The sequence below is a fragment of the Moschus berezovskii genome, chromosome 2 (genome assembly GCF_049115385.1).
Source record: "Moschus berezovskii isolate FMDL1 chromosome 2, NW_MosBer_1.0, whole genome shotgun sequence".
Lineage (NCBI taxonomy): Eukaryota > Metazoa > Chordata > Mammalia > Artiodactyla > Moschidae > Moschus > Moschus berezovskii.
The window spans coordinates 120,371,804-120,385,528 of NC_142461.1; the positions used below are offsets into that span (position 1 = coordinate 120,371,804).

At 44.7% G+C, this 13,725-nt stretch overlaps 1 protein-coding gene across 1 annotated transcript in view; it reads right to left on the minus strand.

Moving 5' to 3' along the window:
* Positions 1-10,599, minus strand: part of PDE11A (phosphodiesterase 11A) — a 425,341-nt gene extending 414,742 nt beyond the window's left edge. Inside the window, exon 1 of the mRNA XM_055398553.2 lies at positions 9,742-10,599. Coding sequence (XP_055254528.1) covers positions 9,742-10,599 — 858 coding nt within the window. The remainder of the gene's footprint in view (positions 1-9,741) is intronic.
* Between the last annotated feature and the right edge of the window lie 3,126 nt (positions 10,600-13,725).

Consider the following 13,725-nt stretch of genomic DNA (forward strand, 5'->3'; position numbering starts at 1 on the left):
GGAACAACAGACTGGTTCCAAATAGGAAAAGGAGTACGTCAAAGCTGTATATTGTCACCCTGCTCATTTAATTTATATGCAGAGTTCATAATGAGAAATGCTGCTGGAGGAAGCACAAGCTGGAATCCAGATTGCTGGGAGAAATATCAATAACCTCAGATATGCAGATGACACCCCCCTTATGGCAGAAAGTGAAGAAGAACTAAAGAGCCTCTTGATGAAAGTGAAAGAGGAGGGTGAAAAAAGTTGGCTTAAAGTTCACCATTCAGGAAACTATGGTCATGTCATCCGGTCCCATCACTTCGTGGCAAATAGATGGGAAAACAGTGGAAACAGTGGTTGACTTTATTTTTCTGGGCTCCCAAATCACTGCAGATGGTGATTGCGGCCATGAAATTAAAAGACGCTTACTCCTTGGTAGGAAAGTTAGGACCAACCTAGACAGCATATTAAAAAGCAGAGACATTACTTTGCCAACAAAGGTCCATCTAGTCAAGGCTATGGTTTTTCCAGTAGTCATGTATGGATGTGAGAACTGGACTATAAAGAAAGCTGAGCACTGAAGATTTGATGCTTTTGAACTGTGGTGTTGGAGAAGACTCTTGAGAGTCCCTTGGACTGCAAGGAGATCCAACCAGTCCATTCTAAAGGAGATCAATCCTGGGTGTTCATTGGAAGGACTGATGCTGAAGCTGAAACTCAAATACTTTGGCCACCAGATGTGAAGAGCTGACTCATTTGAAAAGACCCTGATGCTGGGAAAGATCAAGGGCAGGAGGAGAAGGGGACGACAGAGGATGAGATGGTTGGATGGCATCACCGACTCAATGGACATGGGTTTGGGTGGACTCTGGGAATTGGTGATGGACAGGGAGGCCTGGCCTGATGCAGTTCATGGGGTCGCAAAGAGTCAGACCCGACTGAGTGACTGAACTGAACTGCACTGATGGGACCAGATGCCATGATCTTAGTTTTCTGAATGTTGAGCTTTAAGCCAACTTTTTCACTCTCCTCTTTCACTTTCATCAAGAGACTCTTTAGTTCTTCTTCACTTTCTGCCATATGGGTGGTGTCATCTGCATATCTGAGGTTATTGATATTTCTCCCAGCAATCTTGATTCCAGCTTGTGCTTCCTCCAGCCCAGTGTTTCTCATGATTTAAAGCAATACAGAAGTTCAAAGGAGGAAGAGATTATATCCAGTTCAGGTGGGATGGGCCAGGGATCAGAAAGAGTTTCATGAAGATGGGCTTTCAAGGATGAGAGAATTTAAATGGGTGGAGAAAAAGAAAAGGCAAAGGAACAGACCTGAATAGACACCCAACAGTCAATGGTCAGTAGAGACCACACTAAGAATGCCTGGGCATGAAGGTTTTACAGTCCCAAGACCTCACCTTGAATCCCAACTCCCTCACTTAACAGCTGAGTGACTTTCAGCAAATTTCTTAGCCTCTCCAAGCTTTAGTTTCTTCTTCTATAAAATGGGAGTCGTAATAGCTACCTCCGGGGATTGTTGAGAGGATTAAAAGAGGCAATGCCTGTTCAATAGCTAATACCAGGCTCTTAGTTCAGTTCAGTTCAGTCACTCAGTCGATTCCAACTCTTTGCGACCCCATGAATCATAGACGCCAGGCCTCCCTGTCCGTCACCAACTCCCGGAGTTCACTCAAACTCATGTCCATCAAGTCGGTGATGCTATCCAGCCATCTCACTCTCGGTCGTCCCCTTCTTCTCCCGCTCCCAACCCTTCCCAGCATCAGAATCTTTTCTAGTGAGTCAACTCTTCTCATGAGGTGGCCAAAGTATTGGAGTTTCAGCTTTAGCATCAGTCCTTCCCAGGACTGATCTCCTTTAGAATGGACTGGTTGAATCTCCTTGCAGTCCAAGGGACTCTCAAGAGTCTTCTCCAGCACCACAGTTCAAAAGCATCAATTCTTCCGCGCTCAGCTTTCTTCACAGTCCAACTCTCACATCCATATTCAGTTCAGTTCAGTTCAGTTCAGTCACTCAGTTGTGTCCGACTCTCCGCGACCCCATGAATCACAGCACGCCAGGCCTCCCTGTCCATCACCAACTCCCGGAGTTCACTCAAACTCATGTCCACAGAGTCGGTGATGCCATCCAGCCATCTCATTCTCTGTCGTCCCCTTCTCCTCCCGCCCTCAACCTTTCCTAGCATCAGAGTCTTTTCCAGTGAGTCAACTCGTCGCATGAAGTGGCCAAAGTATTGCAGTTTCAGCTTTAGTGCTCCATAAATAGAGTTCTTCTTAATCAACAGCAGAACTTCCGTTTCCCTTCTGTCATGTTTACATTTTTTAAAAGTTGATACCCTAAAAAGACATCTCAAAGGTTCCTCATTTTTTTCACTCAGGTGAAAAAGATCTCTTCAAGTAAATTTGAACAGCCTAAAGCTATATTTTAGGAAAGGAAACAGAAGTGATCATTAATGTGTGAAAAACACTGTTCAGTCACTGAAACAACCAATTAATAAGAAACTCTTGGAGTTATAGAAAATAAACACCTTTTTATGCCAGAAAAATGTCTTTACTATTTTAATCCTAAAAATAAATAAATAAATAAATAAATTTAGCCTGAATGCCTATGAATGATTGGAAACCAAAGTTTCTCCCAAAATATTAGAAATCCAACCCACTATTCATGTGTAAACTACTTCTTTAATGATTCAAATTCCTCTTTCCAAAAGAATGTGGTTAAATGCAAACCACCCTTAAAATAAGTGTCTAAAATAGCAAGTAATGGACTCAAATACCTTGTTGACTTGCCTATGAAACAACTCAAAACTTTTTTCAGTGGAAAGCTTCATATGACTCCTCAACACTATATTAAACATGAACCACTGACTTCCAAATTAAGCCAGCTTGTAAATAAACAGGTGACCCAAACCTTAGGAACCAAAATAAATTGGTCCGATTAGTAAATGTTTAGCTTATGGGCTGGGAAAAAAAATTAAGTTACCCTTAAATTACCTCTCCATGATTCTGTAGGAACTGTACTTTTCTGTAATCTCTCCTCATGTTCAAAGCAGCAGATGCAATTTGTCACTGTGTTTATCATGATCATGTGTCTGTCAGGAAGAGCAGCTGAAATAGCAAATGTTTCCTGCTTCAAACACAAAATCAATTCTCGTTCTGGGCTAGTGAACATGGTTGTGGGCTTGAGGGAATTTTTAAAACACCATGTAGAAAGCTGAAACAAGATTTCATGAAACTCCTTTGTAATTCTAGCGTGGGGTAAGATGAACATCTGCCTTTTGAGCAAATCTCAGCAACTCAATCACAGGACTGTAGACTCATGTTGGTCAGCACTGGCTTATCAGGAAATGAAGCATATTCACCACTGAATTATCTATACACGTGAAATTGATCCCTTCTGAAACCAAATATTTTTAAATGTATTTATTTCAATGAAAATTATTCTAAAATAAAGTGAACAATGAAATTCTGTGAAAAGGAGTTATTATATATCACTTTATTATTATTTTATATATGTTAATAATAGCAGTATAGTACATGCATTCTTAAATATAACTTTCTGCATAATTTTTTGTTTGTTTTTTTGTCTCTTCAAGGAGAAGCAATCAGCTCTCCTTTCTTATATCATGAGAAGGCAAAGCAAGACCTGAATAGCAGAGATAGGGAAAGAGGCATCCTGGCAGAAAGGATGAAAAACACAGAAATAGAAAAGGACTATCTGGGCATTTAAAACAGCACAGAATTTAATTAGGATGGAGCTGAGGCCATACAAAAGCAGTAAACACTAGACTGGAATAAAATTGAACTCTTCCACCTAAGATTCAATGTGACTCAGAATCAGGGCTGGCCTCATAAGCATGTAACCGGTGCAATTGCACGGGCGCTCCCTGCTTGAGGTTTAATGCTGTGGCTGTGTGAAACTCTCAATAATTTTATCTTTGAAGTCATGCTTTGTAAATGAAGTCCAATAAGACAATGGTGTTTGAGTCTAGAGCTCACAGTCAGTCTCCCATCCCACTGCCTGCCTAGGACTGGTTCTTGGCCACTGATTCTTACTGTCTGGTACCCCAAGCCCCACCTGTATACCCTTGCCAACCCTGCCCTGAGACCAGAAGCCACAAGCAGTTGGAGGTGAGGCCAACTGATTTGCCATTGCCCTCTGCTCCTGGCTGGGGTCTGAGGGGGATGCCCCACTCCATCATGAAGAGGAACAAGGCGGTGGGCGTCCCCACCCAGAGCTGGCAGCTTTATGGCACATTTAGCAGGCAACTCAAAAGGGCTTCTTGCTCACAGTCCAGGTACTGAGAATTTCTCAGCACGAAAGTCGAAACCACTTGAGGGTCACACATCTGCTGTGGGTTGGGACAGCAGACCCTTGGGAAGGCAATATTGCCTTCTCCACCTCCAGCCAGGCTCCTGCTTAATCATTTTGTACTGAGCTCCACAAATTATGTAGCTGGCTCCACTTAAAATCTCTACTCATTCAAGCTTCTCTTTCTATTTTTAATGACAGCATTACCCTTCTCCACATTTCCCAGGTGTAGAATCTGAGTCATCACTGACTTCCCTCTCTCCTTGCCCAAATTCACACCTGCAGGACATCCCTACGTAATTCTGCTGTCTATTCCTACTTTCCGTGCTTTAGTGCAGTAGTTCATTTGGCTCCACCATGCCATCATAATAGATTCCAAATTATGTTCACAGTTTTGAGCCTCTCCTTGTTCAATCCATTCAGCCACTGCCGCCAGGTTACCCAAAACACCATTCTGTCCATGCCAAAAGTTTCTCAAATGCTTCCTGTGACTTACTGTAGTCTTTGTTTAGTCACTAAGTCATGTCCAACTCTTTTATGACCCCATAGACTATAGTCCACCAGGCTCCTCCGTCCATGGGATTTCCCAGACAAGACTACTGGAGTGGGTTGCCATTTTCTTCCCTAGTTGGAGGCGGAGGGGGTCTTTCCTTCTCCAGTCTTCCAAGAATACTGGAGTGGGCTGCCATTTCCTTCTCCAGGGATCAAACCTATGTCTCCTGCTTAACAGGGGGATTCATTACCACCGAGCCATCTGGGAAGCCCCATGGCTTATTGTTGCTGCTGCTGTTGCTGCTAAGTCGCTTCAGTCGTGTCTGACTCTGTGCGACCCCACAGACGGCAGCCCACCAGGCTCTGCCATCCCTGGAATTCTCCAGGCAAGAACACTGGAGTGGGTTGCCATTTCCTTCTCCAATGCATGAAAGTGAAAAGTGAAAGTGAAGTCACTCAGTCATGTCCGACCCTTAGCGACCCCATGGACTGCAGCCTACCAGGCTCCTCCGTTCATGGGATTTTCCAGGCAAGAGTACTGGAGTGGGGTGCCATTGCCTTCTCCAGGCTTATTGTTGCTGCTGCTACTGCTAAGTCACTTCAGTCGTGTCCGACTCTGTGTGACCCCATAGACGGAAGCCCACCAGGCTCCCCCGTCCCTGGGATTCTCCAGGCAAGAACATTGGAGTGGGTTGCCATTTCCTTCTCCAATGTGTGAAAGTGAAGTTGCTCAGTCGTGTCCAACCCTTAGCGACCCCACGGACTACAGCCTACCAGGGTCCTCCATCCATGGGATTTTCTAGGCAATAGTCCTGGAGTGGCTTATTGTTAGGGAGGCCCAAATTCTTTAGTCAGGTACTCAAGCTTCTTTCTTTTGCCGTCACCCTACTTTTGCATACTCATCCTACAGCATATGCAATACTTTGGCCAAATTAAACCACTCGCTCTCCTCTATACATATTTTGGGTTGCCCGTTACTGTGTTTCTGCTGAGGTGTTTTTGCTGTACCTGGATGCCTTTCCCTACTCCACAACTATCTCCAACAGTGATCTAACCCCTTTGTCCCAGCTTGAATGACACCTCCTCCATGAAGTCTTCCATAATGAGCCAAGTCACAGTGTGACTCCATTTTCCTCTGTGACTAATGCCATTCAGTTCATGTCATTTATTTAGTACCGGTTGGCATTACTTGTTCATGAATAGTTCACAACCTTGTACTTGGAAGTACCTGGAAAGCATGAAGCAAGTCCTCTTACTTCTGTACACCCACAGGCCCCCTAGCTGGTGCTTAGGTATAATAGGCACTCCGTGGATGTCTGTTGGAACTGATGAATAAATGAATCTGTTGTGTAAACAGATCAGGTTTTCTGAAAGCGTGGCACACCTGTAACCCTTCTGCGTCATCCCTTTTACTCCTCTCAGCTCACCTAACAAAACATCCTGACTGTTTTTCAAACCCAAAGCCTATCAAACACCTGTATCATCATTACCAACACTAACTAAAATATCATCTCACACTTTTTATTAATGTTTAAAGTGCTATACTCTGAATGCTTAGAATAACTTCAAAGAGAACACCTGTTATTTGAGTGCTCTTATTTTCAACCTCTTGAGGGCAATTTTTTCATTACTATATTAAAGTGGGTTGTTTAATAACTTATAGCTGACAGGGGAAAAGGTAGCTTGCAGTCACTGTGAGCTAGACTGAATATGTAAAAGGAATATTTTTTTTCATTTGCAATTCTTTGTCTCCTAATTTCAAGTCTGTTTTTTAGGACTAATTGAGGAAAGTAATGAAAAATAATGAAGTAAACTAAGGAGTATTTTTGCTTTCAAAACTTTTACTCAACTTTAGTACCTCATTAGTCTACTCTTGACTTCAGGATGCCATGCTTATTATCATAATTTCATAAGCATTTTCAGTGCCTTTCTTTCACCCACATTCTGAACCTCTAATGGGATCATCAATCTTATTAAATAATTAAATTTTCAAACTCCATGTGATAAGTTCATCTCCTAAAGAAAAAAAAGCACACTAGTTGAACCTAAGCAAGAAATGCCTTAAAAATATAGTTAATAAAAAATCAGAGAGGATAGTTATATTTTCACATAGGAACTTCAAGATGTTTACATATAAGATCAGAATTACAACAATATTTTGATAAGAGAACATGCATTTGGAAGGTTGTCAATTTTCATTAACAGAAATCCATAATAGCAGGAAATGGAACGGATAAGGGAAAACACTTGGGAAGGATGAAATATTAATATAACACTATAAAATGTTTTAAATTGCATGAGATCTAAAAGGAAAAAAATGTAGAACTTTTGATAGGATAAGATATGGTCAAGAATTTTCAATCACATTTAGAGTAATCTTAAGAAGAGGGTGAAAGAGTAGACATTTCCATATTCCTTGAATGAAAAGTTAGTTCTAGAATATTTAATTTAAGGGTAGAGTATGACTTAGGGAAAGATAAGACTGGTCAATATGTGCTGAGTTCATATCTCAGCCCCAGATAAGAAGAAAAACAATTAAAAATGAGGGAAACAGGGAAAAGAAGAACACTAGTAAACCAGGTATCATTGTTGTCATCATAAACTGTTACCATTTCCTGAATAAATGAAATGTGCCTGGTACTGTTGGGGGGGCTTTAATGCAGCATCTCACTTTATTTTCAAAACAATGATCTTTACTACAGAGGTGTTATTATTCCCATTTCACATATGAGTAAATTGAGACTCAGAAATCAAGAAATTCTCCCAGAGTCACACTAGTGGTGACTAGTGTAGCATAATAAAGAAAAAAGTAATTTTATCAAGGAAAAGTAGTGAAATAAAAATGAAGAAAAACATACCAGGTCAAAAATACATATTTTGAAAGAAACTAATGGAGAAAGACAAGAGAAATTTCCTAAGCAGATCAAAATGAAGACAAGGAGTGGATCAAGATCTCAAACTCTATAATTCTATAACTCTTTCCCTTCCTGTCTTTGGCCAGTTATCCCACCAGCCCAGTCTTTCCAGCCATCATTACTACCCGGGGAAGGTAAAAAGAACTCTTCATTCTCAATGTCAGTTTCCAATACTAAAAGGCAACTCAGCTTTACCCTCTGTCTTCAGAATAAGAGTAGGGCCCAGAAGAAACGTCAGCTTCTGAAAGTCTGATTTTCTACGCCTGTGATAACACCTCTAGCACAATTCTGGGCAGCAGGAAGACAAGTTAACTGCTGAGGAAGCTGAGAATTATGCTATTGAAGAGAAGACAGTATACATGAACACTATTAAATAAAAGTTAGGAGCTAACAGAAAGGAGTAAAAAATAAAAGCTACAGAAATGGGAGAAAATCAACTGGGGAAGAATAAGAAAAGTAAAAGCAATAGAGAGAAAAGACTGCAATTCCAAGCTATAACAAGCATCATCCTACCAGGAAGGGATTTTTTTTTTTCCACCCAAGCACACAATAAGGATGTGGAAATAATGAGAAAGAGAAGTTTGTGATTGTTCAACTTTTTACAGAATCTTTAACATTTCAATTATTAAATGGTTTTATTTCTTCCCATGGTTTTCTAGGGTTATAGAGAAATAGACACCTATTAAAGATGACTCATTGCTTGTTTGTTCTAAACTGATCAAAGTCTTTAAGAAGGATATAATGAATAATGAATCTAATCAATAAACAAGCTAACAAAAATGGTATTGTGATAGACATTCCTTAACATTAAAACATGATATTGATAGACATCCCACAAAAACAAGAAACTTGGTTTCAAGACAAGCTCCTCAATTTTCTACGTAATATTACCAACTTTCAGATGAAGCAGAAAAAATTTTACTTTTAGGGTCCTTCCCACCACTTTTGCTATTCTGAGCAACAGCATCAAACTCAAGAGAAACCTGCAGCTTTATTAGACAACTGGAAGTGATCATCAAATGACAACAAAACTTTCATGACCAAGGAATAGAACTGTCCATTATTATGAACCCCAAAGAAGTCTCCTAGAAAGTGGCATCCAGTTTCATTATGTTCAGGGAAGTGATACTGAAGAAATTAGAATGGACTGACGTTCAGAACCAGAATCTAATAGCAAGTTTAAATCACTGTGAAAATGAAAGGCTTAGAAACACCAGATAACAGCATGATGGGCTTCCTTTTCTACCTGAATCCAGCATATTCACCATGCTCATTGCCTTTGGAATTGCTAGAATATTATCCATTTTTCATTTGCTTCACAAACTAAAAATCTACTTGCTCAGTCAAGAGCCCACTGCAGATAATGCTGGATTCAAACCTAAAGAACTCTTCAATTTGTCCAACCTCTCTCAACTCCACAACAGAAGCAGTTAAAATAGATGCTAAAAAAAAAAGAAAAGAAAAGAAAGGCATAAATGGGTCAGAGGCCCATTCTTCCCTTGACTTTCCTCCTTTTTTCTTCATCTTCCTTACCTTGGAACTCATGTAAGAGAAGGGGCTAAGGAGATAGCTAGGCACTTTGATCCCCTCCCAATCTGGAATGAGAATGAAATGCATTATGGTCCCCAAATGACATCAGAGATATCAATATACCCATTTTCTTCACACTAACACTGGAATTCTGGAGTAGACATCTTTTTCCAGCACTAAAAAAAATGCATTCTAAAACAATACACTGATATTCTTAAAGACAAGGTATCTTGACAAAGAAACACGAGGTATTACTGGATACAAAAATGTATCCCTGTGTGTCATATGAATTTTCCACAAGTCACTGTGTGTTAGTAAAAGACCATTCTATCAAAGAAGGTATAGTAACATTCAAACTAATCTAAATTTAGAAGGAATTTAAATAGCAAAATTCATACAGTAAAGAATCTAAGTTAATGTGCTTGTGGATGCCAAAGGGTGACAGAAGTCTTGGCTCCCAGAACAATGGGGCTCTGGAAGGGGACAATGCAAAGTCCTACCTGGTAGGCATCAGGAATGTTGACCGTCTCTCCATGCTCCCCGACATAACCAATGATACCTTTGCCCCAGGGGACCTGCACCTCGTTTGAGTTTTCTGTGCTGCTGCAGGGCAGCAGTGGGGTTCCTGCATGCACATCAAAGAATTTGGAGACCAGGCTCTTCTTGCCAGCAGCCGCCCCTTCCACCAGGAAGAGAGAGCAGCGGTCTGCGTCCACCATAAGGCAGACGAAGATGAGGATCTTGTAGCTCAGACTGGTAAGGTCAAGGTCATTGGAGATATCCTTGACCAGTTCCAGGAAGAACTGTCGCTCGTTATGCTTTTTGAGGTGGCACTTGTAGTCCATGGCCGTAGGGGGGTACTGAGGCAGGTTCACCCGCGATTCCAGCAGGGCACTGAGAATGTGGGCGGTGGTGGGGGGCAGCGAGCTGGCCTTCCGGAGAAGCGCCCTCCGCCGCACACTGCTCAGAGGCTCCTGGGCCCGGGAGGTCACCTGCTCATCGTAGGTCCTGTTCACATGGATGGCCTTGGAGCGCGCAAAACTCTTCCTCAGCTCTTTCTGAGAAGCTCTCCGCTGCAGGCTCCCATCGCCCCAGCTGGGACCCACGGGGCCCCCCCTGCAGTCCCCACCGCCCGGGGTGGGCAGGCTGCCCGCAGAGCCGTCGGGTCCGGCGCCCCCGCTCGCGCCGGCGGCCGGGGTGGGCCTCGGGCCTAGCGCCCCCTGACCCTGCCCGTGCCTCTGCAGCCACTTCTCCACCATCTCCTGCTTCCCCTTCCGCATCAGGTAATCTTCCAACAACTCTGGGTGCCTGTCCAGGAAAGTTTCCACCTCCCCAAAGTCCAGGCGGGAGGCCGTCATGGTCCCAGACTCAGCTCGCCCCCTGCCTCTCTACACTGGACCGAGCGAGCCTCTGCTCCGGCCTCTAGCCGGTCCTGCCCATGGCCACCCCGCCAGGACCCCGGCCCCGAGCTTCTGCCGGCCAGTGGGATCCCAAGGGGCTGGGAGGCGCCCCTTCCTTCGGGCTGCGACGGCGGCTGGCAGGAACCGCACCCCCCGGCCCCGCTACTTGTGCGCCGCACAGGTGCCTGCCCGGCGCTGCTGCCGCGGCCGCCGCTGGCGCTGAAAGCCGAGCGACCGCGCTCCCGCTCCGCCGCAGCCGCCGCCGCCTGCACCGGAGGAGTGGACCGCCGTGGACGCGAGGTGGGGCCGGACACGCCCCTGAGTGAAGCGCGGGTCCCCCGGGAGAGACGGGTGGGAGGAGGGAGACGCGAGCTGCAGCCCCGCCAGAGTCCCCGGCCGGGATGCCCGGCGGTTCCTGCAAGAGTCTCTGGCCGGCGCCCGGGAACACGACCCGCAGACTCCTGACTGGGACAAGATTAGAGGGGAGACGCACCTCGTTCCTTCCCCCTCCTTCCTTCCTTCCTTCCCCAGCCCTCCCTCTTCCCCGCCCCTCTATCCTCCAGCGTTTCACGGAGGCCCCGCGGGAGCCCAGTGGGAACCCAAGTACTCGGAAGTGTTTATGTTTTGCAAGGATCAGACCCAGACGCTGACTCCGAGGAAATGAGGATGCTCAGAGACAGGGGGATTATTTTTCTAGGATGTGACTGTGGTTTCTTGTCTCCGAGGATTCCTGGGACTGCCCACTAATACTGCCCAGCTCCTTGTGGGTGTTCAGTAAATAGGTACGGAACTAGATTTACGGAAATTACTAAATGAAGTTCCCCGACTGAGCAATTCATGACTTTAACCAAATTCATGGACCCGGGGTTGGGTACAGGAGGGTGGTACACGGAAGGAGGCTGTAAAACACAGTGCCTTGGATTTGGAACCCTGCCTAGCAGGAGCGCACAGTAAAGTAGACTTAAGGTCCTCGGGGCTTCCTTCCAAGTCAGTCCTGTATACAGGGTGCCTGCTCTTCTTTCCTGAACGACTTGCCATCTCCTTCTTTATCCACTCAGTTTGGCAAGGAAGGCAAGCCTCCCTTTAGTTTCAGTATCCAAGGGCTGTGGGTAAAGGCTTCTCCTCTGTAGGAGGCTTTTCTTTCCCCAGCCTGATGGATTCTCCAGATCTGGCTAGTCTCCCCTAGATAGGCTAAGAATGACACCAGGTTCCCCTTGGTCCTTTTCCAACCTACTTGCTAAGCTTAGGTAATGTCCTGGCAAAGAGACCCAGCCTGATGACCCCTTCTTGAAGCTCAAGGATCTCCTCTGTTGTGAGAAACAAGAGCAGATGGAGAACCATCCAGTTCCCTGGGACAGCAGGACAATCTAGAGGAGCTCTTACAGAATGCCAGCAACCAGGATAACAGAAAAGCTTCAGAGGAAACGGGTAGTGACATTTTTATGGGGCTTCCACGTGGCGGGACATGCAGGGACCTCCACAGTAAATAAAGCTTACTCCAGATGATGTCCTCACAGCTAAAACAACAAGCTACCGAACACTTGCTATGTTGATCACTTTAAACTAACATGTTAATCTTCACAACAAATTTATGATGTGGGGACTCTTATTATCTTGTTCTAAAGATGGGAAACTCTGAGAAGTTGAGTAATGTACCCAGTGCACACAGTGAGGTGGTGCCAGAGCTGGGATGAGGATCTACTGAGATTGGCTCCACAGTGAGGCACATTCTCAGCCACATCAATGGGTTGTCTCCCACCTGTGTCAGAGGAATCCTAGCTCTGCTGGTAACAGAGACGCAGGGGCTGACACAGAATGATCTCGAAACATTCCTCTGACAGCCACGGGAGGAGCAGAGAGGGAGAAGAGAGGCACTTGTTCAAAAATTCCAAATATCCCAGCTTAGTGATGTGATTAAGGGCACGGCCTTGGCCCTGGGAATGCAACTGTGAACAAAGACTCTGCCTTCATGGAGCTTACATTATGCTGGGGAGGCAGCCAGTCAACAAATGAAATACATACCGTTGACCCTTGAACAACAGGGGTTTGAACTTCAGGTCCACTAATACGTGGTTATTTTCCAGCAGTAAATACTACAGTACTGCACAGTCTGGGGTCGGTCGAATCAGTGAGTGCAGAGCCACTGATATGGAGAGCCAACTCTAAGTTACAGGTAGATTTTCAACTGCACAGGGGTCAGCGCCCCTAACCCCTACTTTGTTCAAGGGTCTGCTGCTACTGCTGATAAGTCACTTCAGTCGTGTCCAACTCTGTGCGACCCCACAGACAGCAGCCCACCAGGCTCCCCGTCCCTGGGATTCTCCAGGCAAGAACACTGGAGTGGGTTGCCATTTCCTTCTCCAATGCGTGAAAGTGAAAAGTGAAAGTGAAGTCGCTCAGTCATGTCCGACTCTTAGTGACCCCATGGACTGCAGCCTACCAGGCTCCTCCATCCATGGGATTTTCCAGGCAAGAGCACTGAAGTGGGGTGCCATTGCCTCTCTGTGTTCAAGGGTCAACTGTATCCAAATCAGAATTTCAGTGATAGATGCAATGAAGAAAAGCAAAACTTGGCTAAGTATTAAATAAAGCGATAAGGTGGTGAAAAGGTCTCTACCTGAGCAGAGATCTGGTAGGAATGAGGAAATGAGCTCCACTAATAGCTGTGGAAAACAGTGTAGCAGGAAGAGGAAGGGTGCTGAAGTTGTGAGATGTAATGTGTTGGGAGCATTTATGAAACAGCAGAGAGATCAGCTAGGAGACAGTGATGCAAGCATAGAATATTGGTAGTTGGGAGCTGCAGACTGCTAAGGGGATGAGTTGTGGTCAAGAATTAAATGAGGTAAAGTGCTTAACACAGTGCCTGATACAAATAAAGTGCTCAATAAAGTCCCCTGCTGTATTACTTTTATTATTATCATTATTATTTTCCTAAAGTAATAATGGGGCTTCCCTGGTGGCTCAGCGGTAAAGACTGTCTGCAATGCAGGAGCCGCAGGAGATGTGATTCGCTCCCTAGGTCAGTATTGTTGCCTGGAGAAGCCATGAACAGAGGAGCCTGGCTACAGTCCACAGGGTCACAAA